We start from the raw sequence: 27,500 nt of genomic DNA on the forward strand, positions 1-27,500 counted from the left end.
CCGCACCCCAGCGAGAGGTACGGGGCTGGTGGGGGGAGGGCGTGGGGGGGGGCGGTGGGGTGAGGGGGTTTGGGGTGGTGGATGGGGGGTGCGGTGAGTGAGCGAGCGAGTGTGGTGAGTGGTTTGAGCGAGTGAGTGAGTGAGTGTGTGAGTGAGTGAGTGAGTGTGTGAGTGAGTGAGTGAGTGTGTGAGTGAGTGAGTGAGTGTGTGAGCGAGTGAGTGAGTGAGTGTGTGAGTGAGTGAGTGTGTGAGTGAGTGAGTGTGTGAGTGAGTGAGTGTGTGAGTGAGTGAGTGTGTGAGTGTGTGAGTGGGTGAGTGTGTGAGTGGGTGAGCGAGTGAGTGAGTGCGGTGAGTGAGTGAGAGAGTGGTGTGAGTGTGTGAGTGAGTGTGGTGAGTGAGCGAGTGTGGTGAGCGAGTGAGTGAGTGAGCGAGCGAGCGAGTGTGTGGTGTGAGTGAGTGTGGTGAGTGGTGTGAGCGAGTGAGTGAGTGTGGTGAGCGAGTGAGCAGAGTGAGTGTGGTGAGCGCGGCAAGTGCTGCTAGCGTGCGCACTCACTCGGCCACCCCTACGTACGTGACCCCTGGGCGACCCCTACGTTACCCCTGGGCGACCCCCTACGTGACCCCTGGACGACCCCTCCATGACCCCTGGGCTACCCCTTTTGACCCTTGAGCGACCCCTACGGGACCCCTTATTGACCCCTGGGCGACCCCTATGTGACCCCTTCTTGACCCCTACGTGACCCCTGCGTGACCCCTGCACCACGTGACACTTTCGCGACCCCGGCGGCAGCAGCAGGAGCAGCAGCAGCTGAAGGAGGCGGCCAGGATGAAGATGTTTGGGCGTCTGACGCGATCGTCGCTCAGCTGGCACCCGGACCGCATGCTGTGCAAGCGTTTCAACGTGCCCCACCCCTACCCAGGGTACCCCCCCCCCCCCCACCCACCCACCCTGTGTCATTGTCACCATCATCATCATCGCCATCATCACCATCACCGTCATCATCATCGTCACCATCATCACCATCACTGGCACCCGGACCGCATGCTGTGCAAGCGCTTCAACGTGCCACACCCCTACCCAGGGTACCCCCCCACCCACCCTGTGTCATCGTCACCATCGTCACCACCGTCATCGTCACCATCGTCACCACCATCATCGTCACCATCATCGTCGTCACCATCATCATCGTCACCATCACCATCGTCGTCACCATCATCGTCGTCACCACCATCATCGTCACCATCATCATCATCGTCACCACCATCATCGTCACCACCACCATCATCATCACCGCCACCACCGTCACCACCACCATCACCACCATGACCATCACCACCACCGTCACCACTTTCATCATCACCATCATCGCCACCACCACCATCGTCACCACCGCCACCACCATCATCGTCACCATCACCATCATCGTTACCACCAACACCAACACCATCATCATTGTCACCACTATCGCCACTACCACCATCATCGTCATCATCATCGTCACCACCATCATTGTCACCACCACCACCATCGTCGTCACCATCATCATCACCATCATCATCACCACCATCATCACCATCACCACCACCATCACCGTCACCATCATCATCGTCACCATCACCATCACCGTCACCATCATCATCGTCACCACCATCATCGTCACCACCACCATCGTCGTCACCATCATCATCACCATCATCATCACCACCATCATCACCATCACCACCACCATCATCGTCACCAACATCATCACCACCACCACCGCCACCACCACCACCGCCTACACCATCATCATCACCACCACCATCGTCACCACCGCCACCACCATCACCGTCACCACCATCATCATCATCATCGCCACCACCATCACCATCTTCACCATCGTCACCACCATCACCGTCACCACCATCATCATCATCATCATCGCCACCACCACCACCATCTTCACCATCGTCACCACCATCGCCACCACCATCATCCTCACCATCGTCACCATCATCACCACCACCACCACCACCATCGTCACCATCACCACCATCTTCACCATCGTCACCACCATCACCACCACCACCACCACCATCGTCACCATCACCACCATCTTCACCATCGTCACCACCATCACCGTCACCACCATCGTCACCATCATCGCCACCACCACCACCATCTTCACCATCGTCACCGCCACCACCATCATCCTCACCATCGTCACCATCATCACCACCACCACCACCACCATCGTCACCATCACCACCACCATCACCATCACCATCGTCATCGTCACCATCATCGTCACCATCATCGTCACCATCATCATCGTCACCATCATCATCGTCACCACCATCACCATCGTCATCATCATCGTCACCATCATCATCGTCACCATCACCATCATCGTCACCACCATCATCACCATCGTCACCACCATCATCACCATCGTCATCATCATCGTCGCCATCATCATCGTCACCATCATCATCGTCACCACCATCATCACCATCGTCATCATCATCATCACCATCATCATCGTCACCATCACCATCATCGTCACCATCATCGTCGTCATCATCATCGTCACCATCATCATCGTCACCATCATCATCGTCACCACCATCATCGTCACCACCATCATCGTCACCATCATCATCGTCATCATCATCATCGTCACCATCATCGTCGTCATCATCATCGTCACCATCATCATCGTCACCATCACCATCATCGTCGTCACCATCATCGTCACCATCGTCATCATCATCGTCACCATCATCGTCACCATCATTATCGTCACCACCATCATCACCATCGTCATCATCATCGTCACCATCATCATCGTCACCGTCACCATCATCATCGTCACCGTTATCATCATCATCACCATCATCGTCACCATCATCATCGTCACCACCATCATCGTCACCACCACCATCACCATCGTCATCATCATCGTCACCATCATCATCGTCACCATCATCATCGTCACCATCACCATCATCGTCACCACCATCATCGTCACCATCATCATCGTCATCATCATCGTCACCATCATCATCGTCACCATCATCATCGTCACCACCATCATCACCATCGTCATCATCATCGTCACCATCATCATCGTCACCACCATCATCACCATCGTCATCATCATCGTCACCATCATCATCGTCACCATCACCATCATCGTCGTTATCATCATCATCACCATCATCGTCACCATCATCGTCACCATCATCATCGTCACCATCATCATCGTCACCATCTTCATCGTCACCACCATCGTCACCATCATCATCGTCACCATCATCATCGTCACCACCATCATCACCATCGTCATCATCATCGTCACCATCATCATCGTCACCGTCACCATCATCGTCGTTATCATCATTATCACCATCATTGTCACCATCATCATCATCGTCACCACCATCATCGTCACCACCACCATCACCATCGTCATCATCATCGTCACCATCATCATCGTCACCATCACCATCATCGTCACCACCATCATCGTCACCATCATCATCGTCATCATCATCGTCACCATCATCATCGTCACCATCATCATCGTCACCACCATCATCACCATCATCATCGTCACCATCATCATCGTCACCACCATCATCACCATCGTCATCATCATCGTCACCATCATCATCGTCACCATCACCATCATCGTCGTCATCATCATCGTCACCATCATCATCGTCACCACCATCATCACCATCGTCATCATCATCGTCACCATCATCATCGTCACCGTCACCATCATCGTCGTCATCATCATCATCACCATCATCGTCACCATCATCATCGTCACCACCATCATCGTCACCACCATCATCGTCACCACCACCATCACCATCGTCATCATCATCATCACCATCATCATCGTCACCATCATCATCGTCATCGTCACCACCATCATCGTCACCATCATCATCGTCATCATCATCGTCACCATCATCATCGTCACCACCATCATCACCATCGTCATCATCATCGTCACCATCATCATCGTCACCATCACCATCATCGTCGTCATCATCATCGTCACCATCATCATCACCATCGTCATCATCATCGTCACCATCATCATCGTCACCATCATCGTCACCATCATCATCGTCACCATCATCGTCACCATCATCATCGTCACCACCATCATCACCATCGTCATCATCATCGTCACCATCATCATCGTCACCGTCACCATCATCGTCGTCATCATCATCATCACCATCATCGTCACCATCATCATCGTCACCACCATCATCGTCACCACCATCATCGTCACCACCACCATCACCATCGTCATCATCATCGTCACCATCATCATCGTCACCACCACCATCACCATCGTCATCATCATTGTCACCATCATCATCGTCACCACCACCATCACCATCGTCATCATCATCGTCACCATCATCATCATCATCGTCATCACCATCATCGTCGCCACCATCACCGTCATCATCATCATCATCGTCATCATCATCATCACCGTCATCATCATCACCATCATCATCATCGTCACCATCATCATCATCGTCACCACCATCATCGTCACCACCATCATCGTCACCATCATCATCGTCATCATCATCATCATCACCATCATCATCATCATCATCATCGTCACCACCATCATCATCATCATCGTCACCACCATCATCGTCACCACCATCATCGTCACCACCATCATCGTCACCACCATCATCGTCACCACCATCATCGTCACCATCATCACCACCACCATCATCTCCACCATCATTGTCACCACCATCATCATCACCACCTTAATCGTCACCATCATAGCCACCATCATCATCATCGTCACCACTATCATCATCACCACCATCACCACCACCATCATCACCATCATCATCGTCGTCACCACTATCACCACCACCATGATCATAGCCACCATCATCATCATCGTCATCACCATCATCACCACCACCATCATCACCACCACCATCATCACCACCACCGTCATCACCATCATCGTCACGATCATCATCGTCACGATCATCATCGTCACCACTATCACCATCACCACCTTAATCGTCACCATCATAGCCACCATCATCGTCACCATCGTCACCACCGCCACCATCATCGTCACCATCATCATCATCACCGCCACCACCACCATCATCATCACCACCACCATCATCGTCACCACCACCACCACCATCGTCACCATCATCATCACCGCCACCACCATCATCCTCACCATCATCACCACCATCACCACCACCACCGCAACTTCAAACCGTGCGCTGTATTGCCCCCCCCCCCACGCAGCTCCACGCTGGTGGGGTTGCCCTCTGTCAAGCGAGACAAATTCTCTCTCTACAACTTCCTGGGCATCCCCGAACCGGAGCCGCCACCACCACCATCACCACCACCACCACCATCACCACCACCACCGCAACTTCAAACCGCGCGCTGTATTGCCCCCCCCCCCCCCCCCCCCCCCCCGACGCAGCTCCACGCTGGTGGGGTTGCCCTCCGTCAAGCGAGACAAATTCTCTCTCTACAACTTCCTGGGCATCCCCGAACCGGAGCCGCCACCACCAGCAGCAGCAGCAGCAGCACCACCTCCGGCATCGGCGCCACCCGCCGAAGAGGTTCAGCAGACGAAGGGGGGGGGAGGGGGGGCGAAGCTTCGCGGGCAGCAGCGTGGAGCGTCTTCTGCGGGACGCTCGCACGAAAGCCGCGTCGGCAGCTTCACCGTCATCAGCATCAGCATCATCAGCAGCAGCAGCAGCAGCATCAGCGGGTGGTGGCAAGGTGAGTGGAGGCATCACGGTGGCTAGGAGATGTTGACTACCTCGCCCGGTACACAGGAGGTCGTGGGTTCGATCTCTCTCTGTCATCATCATCACGGTGGCTGGGAGATGTTGACTACCTCGCCTGGTCTACAGTCTGTGTGTCTCTCTCTCATCATCATCATCACGGTGGCTAGGAGATGTTGACTACCTCGCCTGGTCTACAGTCTGTGTGTCTCTCTCTCATCATCATCATCACGGTGGCTAGGAGATGTTGACTACCTCGCCTGGTCTACAGTCTGTGTGTCTCTCTCTCATCATCATCATCACGGTGGCTAGGAGATGTTGACTACCTCGCCTGGTCTACAGTCTGTGTGTCTCTCTCTCATCATCATCATCACGGTGGCTGGGAGATGTTGACTACCTCGCCTGGTACACAGGAGGTCGTGGGTTCGATCCCGACCCTGACAACGCCTGCTGCTGTAGATTTGGAGTTTGCGTGTCTCTCTCTCTCCGTGGTGGTCGCGTGAATTTTTCATGCGGTTTTTCCCGAGCATCAACGCCACGCGTTTCGATGATTTGGTTACGAGGATAAGCCACTTCCTGGAGCTGCTATCACTTGTGATCGATCTGAAGGCGATGTTGACGTGGCCGTGGTGCTGTGTCAACCCTGACCCTCCTCACCACCTCCCCTCCTTCCTCCCTTCACCCACTCACTCACTCACCCACTCACTCACCCACTGACTCAGCCACCCACACACTCACCCACCCACTCACTCACCCACCCACTCACACACCCACTCAATCACTCACCCACTCACTCACTCACCCACTGACTCAGCCACCCACACACTCACCCACCCACTCATCCACTCACTCACTCACTCACCCACTCACTCACTCACCCACCCACTCATCCACTCACTCACTCACTCACCCACTCACTCACTCACCCACTCACTCACCCACTGACTCAGCCACCCACACACTCACCCACCCACTCACACACCCACTCAATCACTCACCCACTCACTCACTCACCCACTGACTCAGCCACCCACACACTTCAGCCACCCACACACTCACCCACCCACTCACTCACCCACCCACTCACACACCCACTCAATCACTCACCCACTCACTCACTCACCCACTGACTCAGCCACCCACACACTCACCCACCCACTCATCCACTCACTCACTCACTCACCCACTCACTCACTCACCCACTCACTCACTCACCCACCCACTCATCCACTCACTCACTCACTCACCCACTCACTCACTCACCCACTCACTCACCCACTGACTCACCCACCCACTCACTCACCCACCCACTCACACACCCACTCAATCACTCACCCACTCACTCACTCACCCACTGACTCAGCCACCCACACACTCACCCACCCACTCATCCACTCACTCACTCACTCACTCACCCACTCACTCACTCACCCACCCACTCATCCACTCACTCACTCACTCACCCACTCACTCACTCACCCACTCACTCACCCACTGACTCACCCACCCACTCACTCACCCACCCACTCACACACCCACTCAATCACTCACCCACTCACTCACTCACCCACTGACTCAGCCACCCACACACTCACCCACCCACTCATCCACTCACTCACTCACTCACCCACTCACTCACTCACCCACCCACTCATCCACTCACTCACTCACTCACCCACTCACTCACTCACCCACTCACTCACCCACTGACTCAGCCACCCACACACTCACCCACCCACTCACTCACCCACTCACCCACCCACTCACACACCCACCCACTCACCCACCCACTCACCCACTCACCCACCCACTCACCCACCCACCCATCCACCTACCCACCCACCCACTCACCCACCCACCCATCCACCCACCTACTCACTCACCCACCCACTCATCCACCCACCCACTCATCCACCCACCCACCCACCCACTCACTCACTCACTCACCCACCCACTCACCCACCCACTCACCCACCCATCCACCCACTCACTCACCCACCCATCCATCCACCCACCCACTCACCCACCCACCTCCCCACCCACCCACTCACACACCCACTCACCCATCCACTCACCCACCCACTTACCCATCCACTCACCCACCCACCTCTCCACCCACTCACCCACTCACTCACTCACCCACCCACTCACCCACCCACTCACCCACCCACTCACCCACTCACCCACCCACTCACTCACTCACCCACTCACCCACCCACTCACTCACCCACCCACCCACCCACTCACCCACTCACCCACCCACCCACCCACTCACCCACTCACTCACCCACCCACCCACTCACCCACCCACCCACCCACCCACTCACTCACCCACCCACTCACTCACCCACCCACCCACCCACTCACCCACCCACCCACTCACCCACTCACCCACCCACCCACCCACCCACCCACTCACCCACCCACCCACCCACTCACCCACTCACTCACCCACCCACCCACTCACCCACCCACCCACCCACCCACTCACCCACTCACCTCCCCACCCACCCACCACTGCCACTCTTCACTCACCGACTTCACCTCTGTTGACCCCCTCCCCCCCCCACAGGATGAGGAGGAGGAGGAGGTGGGGGCTGAGGAGAAGCGCCCCCCCATGGACCTCTTCAAGGCCATCTTCACCACCTCGTCGGAGGAATCTTCCTCCGATGAGGAGCAATTCGCGGAGGAGGAGGAGGGAGGGAGGGGTGAGTGGGCAGCATCACTCAATCACCCACTCACTCACCTACTCACTCACCTACTCACTCACCCACTCACTCACTCACCTACTCACTCATTCACCCACTCACAATGTCACTCACCTACTCACTCACCCACTCACCCACTCACTCACCCACTCACTCACTCACTCACCTACTCACTCACTCACCCACTCACAATGTCACTCACCCACTCACCCACCCACTCAATAACCCACTCACTCACTCACCTACTCACTCACCTACTCACTCACCCACTCACCCACCCACTCACTGAACTACTCACAATGTCACTCACCCACCCACTCAATAACCCACTCAGCCACTCACTCACCCACTCACTCACCCACTCACTCACCCACTCACTCACCCACTCACTCACCCACTCACTCACCCACTCACTCACCTACTCACTCACCCACTCACTCACCTACTCACTCACCTACCCACAATGTCACTCACCCACCCACTCACCTACTCACTCACCCACTCACTCACTCACTCACCCACTCACTCACCTACCCACAATGTCACTCACCCACCCACTCAATAACCCACTCACTCACTCACCTACTCACTCACTCACTCACCCACTCACTCACCTACTCACAATGTTACTCACCCACTCACTCACCCACTCAATAACCCACTCACTCACCTACTCACTCACCCACTCACTTACCCACTCACTCACCCACTCACTCACTCACCTACTCACTCACCTACTCACTCACTCACCCACTCACTCACCCACTCACTCACCTACTCACTGACCTACCCACAATGTCACTCACCCACCCACTCACTCACCTCCTCACTCACCTACTAACTCACCCACTCACTCACCTACTCACTCACCCACTCACTCACCTACCCACAATGTCACTCACCCACCCACTCAATAACCCACTCAGCCACTCACTCACCCACTCACTCACCCACTCACTCACCCACTCACTCACCTACTCACTCACCTACCCACAATGTCACTCACCCACCCACTCAATAACCCACTCACCTACTCACTCACCCACTCACTCACTCACTCACCTACCCACAATGTCACTCACCCACCCACTCACTCACCTACTCACTCACCTACTAACTCACCCACTCACTCACCTACTCACTCACCCACTCACTCACCTACCCACAATGTCACTCACCCACCCACTCACCTACTCACTCACCTACTAACTCACCCACTCACTCACCTACTCACTCACCCACTCACTCACCTACCCACAATGTCACTCACCCACCCACTCACTCACCTACTCACTCACCTACTAACTCACCCACTCACTCACCTACTCACTCACCCACTCACTCACCTACTCACAATGTCACTCACCCACTCACCCACCCACTCAATAACCCACTCACCTACTCACTCACCTACTCACTCACCCACTCACTCACCTACTCACTCACCCACTCACTCACCTACTCACTCACCTACCCACAATGTCACTCACCCACCCACTCAATAACCCACTCACCTACTCACTCACTCACTCACCCACTCACTCACTCACTCACCTACTCACTCACCTACTCACTCACTCACCCACTCACTCACCTACTCACTGACCTACCCACAATGTCACTCACCCACCCACTCACTCACCTACTCACTCACCTACTAACTCACCCACTCACTCACCTACTCACTCACCCACTCACTCACCCACTCACTCACCTACCCACAATGTCACTCACCCACCCACTCACTCACCTACTCACTCACCTACTAACTCACCCACTCACTCACCTACTCACTCACCCACTCACTCACCTACCCACAATGTCACTCACCCACCCACCCACTCACCTACTCACTCACCTACTCACTCACCCACTCACTCACCTACTCACTCACCCACTCACTCACCTACTCACAATGTCACTCACCCACTCACCCACCCACTCAATAACCCACTCACCTACTCACTCACCTACTCACTCACCTACTCACTCACCCACTCACTCACCCACTCACTCACTCATTCACCTACCCACAATGTCACTCACTCACCTACTAACTCACCCACTCACTCACTCACCTACTCACTCACCCACTCACTCACCTACCCACAATGTCACTCACCCACCCACTCACCTACTCACTCACCTACTAACTCACCCACTCACTCACCTACTCACTCACCCACTCACTCACCTACCCACAATGTCACTCACCCACCCACTCACTCACCTACTCACTCACCTACTAACTCACCCACTCACTCACCTACTCACTCACCCACTCACTCACCTACTCACAATGTCACTCACCCACTCACCCACCCACTCAATAACCCACTCACCTACTCACTCACCTACTCACTCACCCACTCACTCACCTACTCACTCACCCACTCACTCACCTACTCACTCACCTACCCACAATGTCACTCACCCACCCACTCAATAACCCACTCACCTACTCACTCACTCACTCACCCACTCACTCACTCACTCACCTACTCACTCACCTACTCACTCACTCACCCACTCACTCACCTACTCACTGACCTACCCACAATGTCACTCACCCACCCACTCACTCACCTACTCACTCACCTACTAACTCACCCACTCACTCACCTACTCACTCACCCACTCACTCACCCACTCACTCACCTACCCACAATGTCACTCACCCACCCACTCACTCACCTACTCACTCACCTACTAACTCACCCACTCACTCACCTACTCACTCACCCACTCACTCACCTACCCACAATGTCACTCACCCACCCACCCACTCACCTACTCACTCACCCACTCACTCACCTACTCACTCACCCACTCACTCACCTACTCACAATGTCACTCACCCACTCACCCACCCACTCAATAACCCACTCACCTACTCACTCACCTACTCACTCACCCACTCACTCACCCACTCACTCACTCATTCACCTACCCACAATGTCACTCACTCACCTACTAACTCACCCACTCACTCACTCACCTACTCACTCACCCACTCACTCACCTACCCACAATGTCACTCACCCACCCACTCACCTACTCACTCACCTACTAACTCACCCACTCACTCACCTACTCACTCACCCACTCACTCACCTACCCACAATGTCACTCACCCACCCACTCACTCACCTACTCACTCACCTACTAACTCACCCACTCACTCACCTACTCACTCACCCACTCACTCACCTACTCACAATGTCACTCACCCACTCACCTACCCACTCAATAACCCACTCACCTACTCACTCACCCACTCACTCACCCACTCACTCACTCACTCACCTACCCACAATGTCACTCACCCACCCACTCACTCACCTACTCACTCACCTACTAACTCACCCACTCACTCACCTACTCACTCACCCACTCACTCACCTACCCACAATGTCACTCACCCACCCACTCACCTACTCACTCACCTACTAACTCACCCACTCACTCACCTACTCACTCACCCACTCACTCACCTACCCACAATGTCACTCACCCACCCACTCACTCACCTACTCACTCACCTACTAACTCACCCACTCACTCACCTACTCACTCACCCACTCACTCACCTACTCACAATGTCACTCACCCACTCACCCACCCACTCAATAACCCACTCACCTACTCACTCACCTACTCACTCACCCACTCACTCACTCACTCACCTACCCACAATGTCACTCATCCACCCACTCAATAACCCACTCAGCCACTCACCCACCCACTCACTCACCCACTCACTCACCTACTCACAATGTCACTCACTCACTCACCCACCCACTCAGCAGCAGCAGCAGCAGCACCTGCCCCAACAGCATGTGTGGGCTACACGGGGGCGCTTTGTCTTTGTGTGCGTGTTCATTATTGGCGAGCGGCGGTCAGCTGCGAACGCGTCTCCGACCCGAGTTCGATTCCCGCTCACAACCTCCATAGATGCTGCTGCTGCTGCTGCACTTGCCCCACCACTCTGTTTCGCCTAGCTGGGGGGTCTTTGTCTTTGTCTCTGTAGCTGCGGCCGCCTCCGTTGCTGCCACGCCGGTGGTGGCGGTGGTGGCGGTGGTGGCGGTGGTGCCGGTGGTGGCGGTGGTGGCGGGCGACACGGTGAGCGACACGGTGAGCTGTGAGCCCCGGGAGTTTGGGCCGAAGCTGCCTCCTGCGTTCCACGCAACAGGGCAAGGCAGCCACGGCGGTACGTGTGTGTTGACGTGGTTTGTGTTGATGTGTTGGTGTGTTTGTGTGTGTTTGTGTGTTTGTGTTGATGTGTTGGTGTGTTGGTGTGTTTGTGTGTTTGTGTTGATGTGTTTGTGTGTTTGTGTGTTTGTGTTGATGTGTTGGTGTGTTTGTGTGTTTGTGTGTTTGTGTGTTTGTGTTGGTGTGTTTGTGTGCTTTGTGTTGATGTGTTGATGTGTTGGTGTGTTTGTGTGTGTTTGTGTGTTTGTGTTGATGTGTTGGTGTGTTTGTGTGTTTGTGTGTTTGTGTGTTGGTGTGTTGGTGTGTTTGTGTTGATGTGTTGATGTGTTGGTGTGTTTGTGTGTTTGTGTTGGTGTGTTGGTGTGTTTGTGTGTGTTTGTGTTGATGTGTTGGTGTGTTGATGTGTTGGTGTGTTTGTGTGTTTGTGTTTTGTGTTTATTTGTGTGTTTGTGTGTTTGTGTTGATGTGTTGGTGTGTTTGTGTGTTGGTGTGTTTGTGTTGATGTGTTTGTGTGTTTGTGTGTTTGTGTGTTTGTGTTGATGTGTTGGTGTGTTTGTGTGTTGGTGTGTTGGTGTGTTTGTGTGTTTGTGTTGATGTGTTGGTGTGTTTGTGTGTTTGTGTTTACTTGTGTGTTTGTGTGTTTGTGTGTTTGTGTGTGTATGTGTGTATGTGTTTATGTTGATGTGTGTATATGTGTAATGTAGTAACTCCACGGGAGACGACTTCACGGGTAACACACTCTTTATTTTATCAAACTTGGTTACAGGTGACTAACACCTACTTTGTATCTCGGGTGACAAACACCCACTTCGCTACTTGGCGACTAACGCCCACTGAGTTACTCGGATGACCAACATCCACTTAGTACTCGGGTGACAAACACCCACTTAGCTACTTGGCGACTAACGCCCACTGAGCTACTCGGATGACCAACATCCTCTTAGCTACTTGGCGACTAACGCCCACTGAGTTACTCGGATGACCAACATCCACTTAGTACTCGGGTGACAAACACCCACTTAGCTACTTGGCGACTAACGCCCACTGAGTTACTCGGATGACCAACATCCACTTAGTACTCGGGTGACAAACACCCACTTAGCTACTTGGCGACTAACGCCCACTGAGCTACTCGGATGACCAACATCCTCTTAGCTACTTGGCGACTAACGCCACTGAGCTACTCGGATGACCAACATCCACTTAGTACTCGGGTGACAAACACCCACTTAGCTACTTGGCGACTAACGCCCACTGAGCTACTCGGATGACCAACATCCACTTAGCTACTCGGCGACTAACGCCACTGAGCTACTCGGATGACCAACATCCACTTAGCTACTCGGCGACTAACGCCACTGAGCTACTCGGCTTCACTAGGTCTTCAGCTCCGTCTTCGGGTCTTCAACTGGGTAACTCTCCCCGAGTGCTCTCGCGCGTCCCCCTTTATACCCCACCTGCGGACGTCGCTGCGAGCACCCACTTATTCGACCAATCGCCGGGTGCTGGCTACGATCCTCTTTTCCCACATCTCATCGTGCCTCACCACTCACGCCGCGCCGCCTCGTCATCTGACACTCCCGGCGCGCGCGTCCACACCACGCCCACAACGCGTGCCCAACCCCGCACCCCGCGCCGCCCCGTGATCCATCACTGTCACAGTCGGCGCACGTCAATACCACCACTACATCACCCCCTACCACATAGCTCACAGCCGCCCCGGCTGCTACAAAAATTACAAACCCTCCCTGTGTGCCCCGTAACACAACACAACAACAAGAACAACAACTAAGCTAACAACACAACACGACGCGAACACCACCATCCGCAACCCTCAACCAATGCCACCGCGACAACAGAACAATATATACAAACCGGCGAGTGACAATAGCAATGTGTATACAAAAAAAAAAAAAAATGGAAAATTTTTTTTTTTCTTTCGACTCGTGCAGTGTCCCCTTTTCTTCCGAGCGTCCCTACAACGGGACATTATCCCGGCAGAGGGGAACACCGGGCGAGCTCGGTGTAGAGCACAAAAAAAAAAACCCGTCCTCATGAAAATTGTTGAGACCTAGCCCGAGTCCGCCTTGCCGGTCCGTCGTACGGCACCAGACGCGGTTGAACGTCCGGTGGTGCCGGCGGTTCAGGAAGACATCGGCCAGGCATCGAGGACTCGTGCGTGCCCCGGGGTTCAGGCTCTCGATGGTCAGCAGCCGTCAAGCCCGAGGCACCTGGGGGTGGGTCAGGTGGAGACACGTGAGGATCAGCCTGCGACACCTCCCTCCCCGAGTCGACGGTCACATCACACGCCCGGTCGTCACGGCACAGAACGGGGTCACACGGTGCCGCATAGGGCTTCAGTCGGGAGGGGTGCACATACCAACGGCGTTTCCCCCATTTAATCTGTATACTCTGGGGCCGTGCAACCCGCACAATTTCCACCGGTCCCCTCCACGGTCTCAACAACTTGGGGGACGTAGCCAACGGTGCATGTGGACAATGCAGCCAGGCCTTATCGCCTGGTTTCCAATCATGCGTATGCACCCTCCGCTCATGCAATTTCTCGTTTGCAATTTGCCGCGACCGCGAATTCAACCTTGCCCCCTCCCGCGCTGCAGTCAATTTGGCGATATTAAATTTGATGTGGTCTGCCAATTTAGATTTTGCACGTGGCTGGGAAATCCCCAGTTGGACGTCCATGGCCGGATCGGCCTCCCGCCCATACATAAGAAAAAATGGGGAAAACCCCGTCGCCGCATGAGGGGCCATTCGATAGGCCGCGAGTACCCCCGGCACCTGTAAGTCCCAATCAACCTGATCGTCGCAGACCTGTTGGCACAACATAGACGTAATCGTTCTGTTCAGACGCTCAACCATCCCGTCAGTCTGCGGGTGGTAGGGGGAAGTACGCACTTTCTTTGTACCCAACAGGTCGCACACCTCGCGCAACAAAACGCTCGAAAAATTCTTCCCTTGATCCGTCAGCAAGCGTTCGGGGGCGCCCTTGTCCAACACATAACCCTGGACAAAGGCGTCCGCCACCGCCGCAGCCGACTGGTTGGCGAGCGGCCATGCCATAGGCCATCGGGTGAAGTATTCCACGCCAACCAGCAGGAACCTATTTCCCCTTGGTGTAACCGGAAAGGGCCCCAAGATGTCCAACGCTACCAATTCGTTTATACGCGAAACCTGAATGGATTGCAGCGGTGGATTAGCCGCCAATGGTGGCGGTTTCCTTTTGGCGCACTCTACGCATCCCTTAAGAATATTCGCCACGTCGTTACCCATCCCCGGCCAATAATAGTCTCGCTGGATTAGGGCGAGCGTTTTGTGAAAACCCAGATGCATGAGCCGTTCATGAGCTGCCAGAACAATCCTACCCCGCATAGCAACAGGCACCACGAGCACGTGACGCCGGGACATGTTGTCCCACCTCATCAACAGGCCCTGTCTGCACACCCAGGAACCGACCCGCGCCTCCCCTTGTTCGGGAGCGCCAACTTTCCGACGCAGCGTAAGTAGGGAGCTGTCGGACATCTGGAGGCGGCCCCACTCAATGAGGGGCAACGACAACAGCGAATCCCTCCCCGTGGGGGCGTCCTCTCCCGGGGTGTCAGTGGCGGCGAGCGCAACTCCCGGGGCGCCGGCGACCGTGGGTTTGCACCGCGCTGATCCCAACAAACATGTGCAGTCCGTGCACGGCGGCAACCGCGACAAGGCGTCCGCGTTTGAGTGCCGCAACCCTTTTCGGTAAATCGTCGTGAATTGGTAGTCTTGAAGGACCTCCAACCATCGGGACAATTGGCCCGATGGCTGCGCCACGCGCATAGCGTATTGTAGAGCCGCATGGTCCGTCCGGACCGTAAAATGACGGCCGTAAAGATACGGCCTGAATTGCTGTGTAAAAAACACAATGGCTAACAATTCACGACGAGTTACGCAATAGCGTTGTTCTGCGGGGGAAAGAACCCTACTACCGTAGGCGACCACCCGTTCAACCCCCCCGACCAACTGTGAGAGCACCCCCCCGATACCCGTATTGCTGGCGTCCGTGTCAAGCAAAAACGGTTGTGTGAAATCGGGGTAACACAAGGGGGGAGCCTGCACCAAAGCGTCACGGAGGGAGCAGAACGCATCCTCCTCCTCTGCCCCCCAGTGAAACCTCACCCTTAGCCGTCAAAGCGTGCAGGGGCTTGGCTATGGTGGCAAATTGCTTGACAAAACGACGGTAATAGGAGGCAAAACCAATGAAACTACGAACCTCCGTGACCGAGGTTGGCGTTGGCCATGAGCTGACGCAATGCGTCTTAGCAGGGTCCGTCGAGATCCCTGAACGACTCACGATATGGCCCAAATACCTGACAGATTCCCGAAGCAGAAAACATTTAGCCGGTTTAAATTTTAGCTTAGCGGAACGCATCCTGAGGAACACCGCTCTCAGTCGCTGGAGGTGCTCCTCGAAAGTCCGACTAAAGACGATGATATCGTCAAGATAAATCAAACAGGTATCCCATTGGAGGCCCGACAAAACCAATTCCATGAGTCTCTGGAACGTGGCGGGAGCGGAATGTAAGCCCATGGGCAAACGGTTGAATTCAAAAAGGCCCCCAGGTGTCCGGAAAGCAGTTTTAGGTTTAGACTCGTTATCGAGTGGCAATTGCCAAAATCCAGAAAGCAGATCGAGTGTGGAAAAAAACTGCGCTCCCGCCAAGGCATCCAGCGACTCATCCATCCTGGGGAGCGGATACGCATCCGCCATCGAGATTTTGTTTAAGCGGCGGAAATCGACACAAAACCGCAAGGACCCGTCCTGTTTCTTTACTAGGACAATAGGAGCACCCCACGGACTAGAAGAGGGCGAAATGATATCGGCCGCCAACATATCATTAACCGCCGATTGCACATGTTCCTTCTCGGCCGGGCTGAGCCGGAAAGGATTCTGACGAATAGGGGCCGCGTCCCCTGTAGCTATGTGGTGGCGCAACAGGTCAGTGCAGCCGATATCGTACTTATGTTTGCTGAACACGTCAGCAAACTCGATGAGCAAACCCCTCAATGCTCCCAATTGCACCCCGGACAAGTTAGCAGAACCCGCACACAGCGAGTCCAACCACTCAGTCCCCTCATCACTTTGAGGATGCGACTCGACAGTAAAATCTGCTTGAGCCACGAGCCGTTCCTCAACGGGCAGCGGCGCGGCGTGAGCCAGCACCGTTCCCTGCGCAATTACGGCCGGCCGCGACCCCGTATTCAGGACCATTACGAACGGCTCACTGTCCCCTCTCACCATGGTTTGAGCAACCGCTAAGTCGAGGCCCTTACTGGCTCTGTTTGACGGCCCCAACAGCACCCCCTGTGCCTCCGCACCCACCTCGAGTGGCTTCCTGAACCGAAGGGGTACTAACATTTGCGATCCCGGGGGTACCCGTACAGTGTGAGTCGCCAGCGCCTGCACCGTCGCACAAACCGTGCGCACTTTGATAGGGCTCGACAAGAAGGCAACCCGCCGACCTGACGGAAGCTCTATGCAGGCCTGATCAATAAGAATTTTGATGGGCATTTTTGACAAAAAGTCCGTACCTAGCAAACAGGGAACGGCCAGCGATGATGATACAAAAATAGGGCCCGCTAATTTAATGTCCCCAATGCAAATAGTCGCCCGAATCTGGCCGATGATCCCCAGGGATCCCCCATTCGCCGCATAAAATGGCACGTCTACCGGCAGAAGGGGTCTACTTTGGACGGGAAGGATGTTATAAATAAGGTCCGAGATGATGGTGGCCGACGCACCCGTGTCAACAAGCACCCGGACCTCAACCCCGTCAATGAACCCCGTTACCACGGACGACCCGGCTGACGCAGCCACGATCCTGTGGGCCAATTCGGACCACTCGACTGCTTGCGGGCCGCGTACGGACCCCCCCCGCCGAATTGAACCCCCGGCACCCAGCCGCGAACCCCCCACCGCGAAGCGGCGACCCGAATGTGCCGTGTTTGTGGACCGAACGTGTGAGGTGCCGCGACTTGCCGGGTTTTGTTGGGATGACTTGTGGCCCTGGTCGTCGTCCCGACGTGGTCCTGCGGCGCGCTGACGCGGGGCCCGGCACCCGGCTGCGACGTGACCCCGAAGGCCGCAGTTGTAGCAGACGACGGACGTCGTAGGTTTCGGTTGCTCCAGCTTGCGGGGCGAACGTGTGGGCGAACGACCTCCCGTTCTCCACTCCCCCGGACGCGATGCAGCGAAGGCCTGCTCCTGCACCGCAGCTGGCTGAGGTTCGGCGATCGTGGCGGCCAGTGCCGCGTTCCCCGGCCATTTGCAGACGACCCCCGGCTTGCGTTTGAGGACCTCGTACGCGTGAATGCTCGTGGCGATCGCCAGGGAGCAGATCTCCATCTCGTCTGCCACGTTGATGGGGACCCCCAACTCGTGGGCCAACACCAGCAGCTGCTCCGTCACCATGGCGTCCTTCCCCTCCTTATCCATGCGGGGAAAAGCCGCGTCCGCCAAGGCGAGCAGTGCCGTGCGGTAGGCTAGCGTCGTTTCCCCAGCCACCTTCCGCCGATCGTAGAACTGGTGGCGGCACGTGGAGGGCGGCCCGAACACCTTCGCCATCAGGTGTAGTGCGGCCTGGAGCGTAGAGCGGGACGACCTTGCAGCAGATGTGAAGGCTGCAAGCGCGTCGTCGTCAAGCATCGCTGGCAACGCACGCAGGGCAGTGGTGTCGGACCACCCCGACATCTCCTGATGAGCGAGGAACCTTCGTTGGAAGGCTCCCCAGTCGCCCCCATCCGCCTTGAACGCCGACAGCGCGGGCAATCTTTGCTGGAGGACCCGATCGTCGTCGACGTCGGAGAGATTTTCCCGCGCTCCGCTGGAGTTGTGTAAAATGTCGGCTCGGTTGTCAGGCGCAAAATGGAGGGCTCCGGCGCGCGCCGATGACGTGGGCTGCGCTGCGCGGAGGTGTCCGGCCACGTGGCGTCCGTCTTTCCCGCCAATCGGTGGCGGCCCCCCAAAAACGGCGGCAACTTCCAGGCTTTTGGCGCGAAGCGCCCTTTGGCGGGAATCCTCCACCGTCGCTTCCTCCACGACCCCCGCAGCCGTTTTTCCGCTCGCCGGAACGGAGATGTCGGCCAAGACAGCGGCGGCGGCGAGTAGCAACTCCGCCAAGCGGGCGTGCGCGTCCTGGAGGCCGGTGTCGGAGGCAAGCGGAGCGTCGGCCATCACCGCGAAGTGCTGCATCGGCGGCAACTCCTCGTCCTCTACTCCCGAGGTCGGTGTCCCCGGTACGCCGTCGTCATCCCGACCTCGCTCGTGGGTACGGGTAGTCTTCCTTGTGTCCATACTTCTTGAAGACAGGTTTACTTCTGACGCCAGTTGTAATGTAGTAACTCCACGGGAGACGACTTCACGGGTAACACACTCTTTATTTTATCAAACTTGGTTACAGGTGACTAACACCTACTTTGTATCTCGGGTGACAAACACCCACTTCGCTACTTGGCGACTAACGCCCACTGAGTTACTCGGATGACCAACATCCACTTAGTACTCGGGTGACAAACACCCACTTAGCTACTTGGCGACTAACGCCCACTGAGCTACTCGGATGACCAACATCCTCTTAGCTACTTGGCGACTAACGCCCACTGAGTTACTCGGATGACCAACATCCACTTAGTACTCGGGTGACAAACACCCACTTAGCTACTTGGCGACTAACGCCCACTGAGTTACTCGGATGACCAACATCCACTTAGTACTCGGGTGACAAACACTCACTTAGCTACTTGGCGACTAACGCCCACTGAGTTACTCGGATGACCAACATCCACTTAGTACTCGGGTGACAAACACCCACTTAGCTACTTGGCGACTAACGCCCACTGAGCTACTCGGATGACCAACATCCTCTTAGCTACTTGGCGACTAACGCCACTGAGCTACTCGGATGACCAACATCCACTTAGTACTCGGGTGACAAACACCCACTTAGCTACTTGGCGACTAACGCCCACTGAGCTACTCGGATGACCAACATCCACTTAGCTACTCGGCGACTAACGCCACTGAGCTACTCGGATGACCAACATCCACTTAGCTACTCGGCGACTAACGCCACTGAGCTACTCGGCTTCACTAGGTCTTCAGCTCCGTCTTCGGGTCTTCAACTGGGTAACTCTCCCCGAGTGCTCTCGCGCGTCCCCCTTTATACCCCACCTGCGGACGTCGCTGCGAGCACCCACTTATTCGACCAATCGCCGGGTGCTGGCTACGATCCTCTTTTCCCACATCTCATCGTGCCTCACCACTCACGCCGCGCCGCCTCGTCATCTGACACTCCCGGCGCGCGCGTCCACACCACGCCCACAACGCGTGCCCAACCCCGCACCCCGCGCCGCCCCGTGATCCATCACTGTCACAGTCGGCGCACGTCAATACCACCACTACATCACCCCCTACCACATAGCTCGCAGCCGCCCCGGCTGCTACAAAAATTACAAACCCTCCCTGTGTGCCCCGTAACACAACACAACAACAAGAACAACAACTAAGCTAACAACACAACACGACGCGAACACCACCATCCGCAACCCTCAACCAATGCCACCGCGACAACAGAACAATATATACAAACCGGCGAGTGACAATAGCAATGTGTATACAAAAAAAAAAAAAATGGAAAATTTTTTTTTTTCTTTCGACTCGTGCAGTGTCCCCTTTTCTTCCGAGCGTCCCTACAACGGGACATTATCCCGGCAGAGGGGAACACCGGGCGAGCTCGGTGTAGAGCACAAAAAAAAAAACCCGTCCTCATGAAAATTGTTGAGACCTAGCCCGAGTCCGCCTTGCCGGTCCGTCGTACGGCACCAGACGCGGTTGAACGTCCGGTGGTGCCGGCGGTTCAGGAAGACATCGGCCAGGCATCGAGGACTCGTGCGTGCCCCGGGGTTCAGGCTCTCGATGGTCAGCAGCCGTCAAGCCCGAGGCACCTGGGGGTGGGTCAGGTGGAGACACGTGAGGATCAGCCTGCGACACCTCCCTCCCCGAGTCGACGGTCACATCACACGCCCGGTCGTCACGGCACAGAACGGGGTCACACGGTGCCGCATAGGGCTTCAGTCGGGAGGGGTGCACATACCAACGGCGTTTCCCCCATTTAATCTGTATACTCTGGGGCCGTGCAACCCGCACAATTTCCACCGGTCCCCTCCACGGTCTCAACAACTTGGGGGACGTAGCCAACGGTGCATGTGGACAATGCAGCCAGGCCTTATCGCCTGGTTTCCAATCATGCGTATGCACCCTCCGCTCATGCAATTTCTCGTTTGCAATTTGCCGCGACCGCGAATTCAACCTTGCCCCCTCCCGCGCTTCAGTCAATTTGGCGATATTAAATTTGATGTGGTCTGCCAATTTAGATTTTGCACGTGGCTGGGAAATCCCCAGTTGGACGTCCATGGCCGGATCGGCCTCCCGCCCATACATAAGAAAAAATGGGGAAAACCCCGTCGCCGCATGAGGGGCCATTCGATAGGCCGCGAGTACCCCCGGCACCTGTAAGTCCCAATCAACCTGATCGTCGCAGACCTGTTGGCACAACATAGACGTAATCGTTCTGTTCAGACGCTCAACCATCCCGTCAGTCTGCGGGTGGTAGGGGGAAGTACGCACTTTCTTTGTACCCAACAGGTCGCACACCTCGCGCAACAAAACGCTCGAAAAATTCTTCCCTTGATCCGTCAGCAAGCGTTCGGGGGCGCCCTTGTCCAACACATAACCCTGGACAAAGGCGTCCGCCACCGCCGCAGCCGACTGGTTGGCGAGCGGCCATGCCATAGGCCATCGGGTGAAGTATTCCACGCCAACCAGCAGGAACCTATTTCCCCTTGGTGTAACCGGAAAGGGCCCCAAGATGTCCAACGCTACCAATTCGTTTATACGCGAAACCTGAATGGATTGCAGCGGTGGATTAGCCGCCAATGGTGGCGGTTTCCTTTTGGCGCACTCTACGCATCCCTTAAGAATATTCGCCACGTCGTTACCCATCCCCGGCCAATAATAGTCTCGCTGGATTAGGGCGAGCGTTTTGTGAAAACCCAGATGCATGAGCCGTTCATGAGCTGCCAGAACAATCCTACCCCGCATAGCAACAGGCACCACGAGCACGTGACGCCGGGACATGTTGTCCCACCTCATCAACAGGCCCTGTCTGCACACCCAGGAACCGACCCGCGCCTCCCCTTGTTCGGGAGCGCCAACTTTCCGACGCAGCGTAAGTAGGGAGCTGTCGGACATCTGGAGGCGGCCCCACTCAATGAGGGGCAACGACAACAGCGAATCCCTCCCCGTGGGGGCGTCCTCTCCCGGGGTGTCAGTGGCGGCGAGCGCAACTCCCGGGGCGCCGGCGACCGTGGGTTTGCACCGCGCTGATCCCAACAAACATGTGCAGTCCGTGCACGGCGGCAACCGCGACAAGGCGTCCGCGTTTGAGTGCCGCAACCCTTTTCGGTAAATCGTCGTGAATTGGTAGTCTTGAAGGACCTCCAACCATCGGGACAATTGGCCCGATGGCTGCGCCACGCGCATAGCGTATTGTAGAGCCGCATGGTCCGTCCGGACCGTAAAATGACGGCCGTAAAGATACGGCCTGAATTGCTGTGTAAAAAACACAATGGCTAACAATTCACGACGAGTTACGCAATAGCGTTGTTCTGCGGGGGAAAGAACCCTACTACCGTAGGCGACCAACCGTTCAACCCCCCCGACCAACTGTGAGAGCACCCCCCCGATACCCGTATTGCTGGCGTCCGTGTCAAGCAAAAACGGTTGTGTGAAATCGGGGTAACACAAGGGGGGAGCCTGCACCAAAGCGTCACGGAGGGAGCAGAACGCATCCTCCTCCTCTGCCCCCCAGTGAAACCTCACACCCTTAGCCGTCAAAGCGTGCAGGGGCTTGGCTATGGTGGCAAATTGCTTGACAAAACGACGGTAATAGGAGGCAAAACCAATGAAACTACGAACCTCCGTGACCGAGGTTGGCGTTGGCCATGAGCTGACGCAATGCGTCTTAGCAGGGTCCGTCGAGATCCCTGAACGACTCACGATATGGCCCAAATACCTGACAGATTCCCGAAGCAGAAAACATTTAGCCGGTTTAAATTTTAGCTTAGCGGAACGCATCCTGAGGAACACCGCTCTCAGTCGCTGGAGGTGCTCCTCGAAAGTCCGACTAAAGACGATGATATCGTCAAGATAAATCAAACAGGTATCCCATTGGAGGCCCGACAAAACCAATTCCATGAGTCTCTGGAACGTGGCGGGAGCGGAATGTAAGCCCATGGGCAAACGGTTGAATTCAAAAAGGCCCCCAGGTGTCCGGAAAGCAGTTTTAGGTTTAGACTCGTTATCGAGTGGCAATTGCCAAAATCCAGAAAGCAGATCGAGTGTGGAAAAAAACTGCGCTCCCGCCAAGGCATCCAGCGACTCATCCATCCTGGGGAGCGGATACGCATCCGCCATCGAGATTTTGTTTAAGCGGCGGAAATCGACACAAAACCGCAAGGACCCGTCCTGTTTCTTTACTAGGACAATAGGAGCACCCCACGGACTAGAAGAGGGCGAAATGATATCGGCCGCCAACATATCATTAACCGCCGATTGCACATGTTCCTTCTCGGCCGGGCTGAGCCGGAAAGGATTCTGACGAATAGGGGCCGCGTCCCCTGTAGCTATGTGGTGGCGCAACAGGTCAGTGCAGCCGATATCGTACTTATGTTTGCTGAACACGTCAGCAAACTCGATGAGCAAACCCCTCAATGCTCCCAATTGCACCCCGGACAAGTTAGCAGAACCCGCACACAGCGAGTCCAACCACTCAGTCCCCTCATCACTTTGAGGATGCGACTCGACAGTAAAATCTGCTTGAGCCACGAGCCGTTCCTCAACGGGCAGCGGCGCGGCGTGAGCCAGCACCGTTCCCTGCGCAATTACGGCCGGCCGCGACCCCGTATTCAGGACCATTACGAACGGCTCACTGTCCCCTCTCACCATGGTTTGAGCAACCGCTAAGTCGAGGCCCTTACTGGCTCTGTTTGACGGCCCCAACAGCACCCCCTGTGCCTCCGCACCCACCTCGAGTGGCTTCCTGAACCGAAGGGGTACTAACATTTGCGATCCCGGGGGTACCCGTACAGTGTGAGTCGCCAGCGCCTGCACCGTCGCACAAACCGTGCGCACTTTGATAGGGCTCGACAAGAAGGCAACCCGCCGACCTGACGGAAGCTCTATGCAGGCCTGATCAATAAGAATTTTGATGGGCATTTTTGACAAAAAGTCCGTACCTAGCAAACAGGGAACGGCCAGCGATGATGATACAAAAATAGGGCCCGCTAATTTAATGTCCCCAATGCAAATAGTCGCCCGAATCTGGCCGATGATCCCCAGGGATCCCCCATTCGCCGCATAAAATGGCACGTCTACCGGCAGAAGGGGTCTACTTTGGACGGGAAGGATGTTATAAATAAGGTCCGAGATGATGGTGGCCGACGCACCCGTGTCAACAAGCACCCGGACCTCAACCCCGTCAATGAACCCCGTTACCACGGACGACCCGGCTGACGCAGCCACGATCCTGTGGGCCAATTCGGACCACTCGACTGCTTGCGGGCCGCGTACGGACCCCCCCCGCCGAATTGAACCCCCGGCACCCAGCCGCGAACCCCCCACCGCGAAGCGGCGACCCGAATGTGCCGTGTTTGTGGACCGAACGTGTGAGGTGCCGCGACTTGCCGGGTTTTGTTGGGATGACTTGTGGCCCTGGTCGTCGTCCCGACGTGGTCCTGCGGCGCGCTGACGCGGGGCCCGGCACCCGGCTGCGACGTGACCCCGAAGGCCGCAGTTGTAGCAGACGACGGACGTCGTAGGTTTCGGTTGCTCCAGCTTGCGGGGCGAACGTGTGGGCGAACGACCTCCCGTTCTCCACTCCCCCGGACGCGATGCAGCGAAGGCCTGCTCCTGCACCGCAGCTGGCTGAGGTTCGGCGATCGTGGCGGCCAGTGCCACGTTCCCCGGCCATTTGCAGACGACCCCCGGCTTGCGTTTGAGGACCTCGTACGCGTGAATGCTCGTGGCGATCGCCAGGGAGCAGATCTCCATCTCGTCTGCCACGTTGATGGGGACCCCCAACTCGTGGGCCAACACCAGCAGCTGCTCCGTCACCATGGCGTCCTTCCCCTCCTTATCCATGCGGGGAAAAGCCGCGTCCGCCAAGGCGAGCAGTGCCGTGCGGTAGGCTAGCGTCGTTTCCCCAGCCACCTTCCGCCGATCGTAGAACTGGTGGCGGCACGTGGAGGGCGGCCCGAACACCTTCGCCATCAGGTGTAGTGCGGCCTGGAGCGTAGAGCGGGACGACCTTGCAGCAGATGTGAAGGCTGCAAGCGCGTCGTCGTCAAGCATCGCTGGCAACGCACGCAGGGCAGTGGTGTCGGACCACCCCGACATCTCCTGATGAGCGAGGAACCTTCGTTGGAAGGCTCCCCAGTCGCCCCCATCCGCCTTGAACGCCGACAGCGCGGGCAATCTTTGCTGGAGGACCCGATCGTCGTCGACGTCGGAGAGATTTTCCCGCGCTCCGCTGGAGTTGTGTAAAATGTCGGCTCGGTTGTCAGGCGCAAAATGGAGGGCTCCGGCGCGCGCCGATGACGTGGGCTGCGCTGCGCGGAGGTGTCCGGCCACGTGGCGTCCGTCTTTCCCGCCAATCGGTGGCGGCCCCCCAAAAACGGCGGCAACTTCCAGGCTTTTGGCGCGAAGCGCCCTTTGGCGGGAATCCTCCACCGTCGCTTCCTCCACGACCCCCGCAGCCGTTTTTCCGCTCGCCGGAACGGAGATGTCGGCCAAGACAGCGGCGGCGGCGAGTAGCAACTCCGCCAAGCGGGCGTGCGCGTCCTGGAGGCCGGTGTCGGAGGCAAGCGGAGCGTCGGCCATCACCGCGAAGTGCTGCATCGGCGGCAACTCCTCGTCCTCTACTCCCGAGGTCGGTGTCCCCGGTACGCCGTCGTCATCCCGACCTCGCTCGTGGGTACGGGTAGTCTTCCTTGTGTCCATACTTCTTGAAGACAGGTTTACTTCTGACGCCAGTTGTAATGTAGTAACTCCACGGGAGACGACTTCACGGGTAACACACTCTTTATTTTATCAAACTTGGTTACAGGTGACTAACACCTACTTTGTATCTCGGGTGACAAACACCCACTTCGCTACTTGGCGACTAACGCCCACTGAGTTACTCGGATGACCAACATCCACTTAGTACTCGGGTGACAAACACCCACTTAGCTACTTGGCGACTAACGCCCACTGAGTTACTCGGATGACCAACATCCACTTAGTACTCGGGTGACAAACACTCACTTAGCTACTTGGCGACTAACGCCCACTGAGTTACTCGGATGACCAACATCCACTTAGTACTCGGGTGACAAACACCCACTTAGCTACTTGGCGACTAACGCCCACTGAGCTACTCGGATGACCAACATCCTCTTAGCTACTTGGCGACTAACGCCACTGAGCTACTCGGATGACCAACATCCACTTAGTACTCGGGTGACAAACACCCACTTAGCTACTTGGCGACTAACGCCCACTGAGCTACTCGGATGACCAACATCCACTTAGCTACTCGGCGACTAACGCCACTGAGCTACTCGGATGACCAACATCCACTTAGCTACTCGGCGACTAACGCCACTGAGCTACTCGGCTTCACTAGGTCT

At 56.1% G+C, this 27,500-nt stretch overlaps 1 protein-coding gene across 1 annotated transcript in view; it reads left to right on the forward strand.

Annotated features, from left to right (window-relative positions):
- Nucleotides 1–1,003: 1,003 nt before the first annotated feature.
- The window catches only part of LOC144741583 (uncharacterized), a 32,213-nt gene continuing 5,716 nt past the window's right edge, over nucleotides 1,004–27,500 (forward strand). Inside the window, exons 1-4 of the mRNA XM_078624098.1 lie at nucleotides 1,004–1,083; nucleotides 5,496–5,800; nucleotides 8,378–8,513; nucleotides 12,544–12,723. Of these exons, the coding sequence (XP_078480224.1) occupies nucleotides 8,423–8,513; nucleotides 12,544–12,723 (271 nt within the window). The 5' untranslated portion in view covers nucleotides 1,004–1,083; nucleotides 5,496–5,800; nucleotides 8,378–8,422. The remainder of the gene's footprint in view (nucleotides 1,084–5,495; nucleotides 5,801–8,377; nucleotides 8,514–12,543; nucleotides 12,724–27,500) is intronic.

This window comes from Lampetra planeri, unplaced genomic scaffold, assembly GCF_965212315.1.
Source record: "Lampetra planeri unplaced genomic scaffold, kcLamPlan1.2.h2 scaffold_611, whole genome shotgun sequence".
NCBI classification, from domain to species: domain Eukaryota; kingdom Metazoa; phylum Chordata; class Hyperoartia; order Petromyzontiformes; family Petromyzontidae; genus Lampetra; species Lampetra planeri.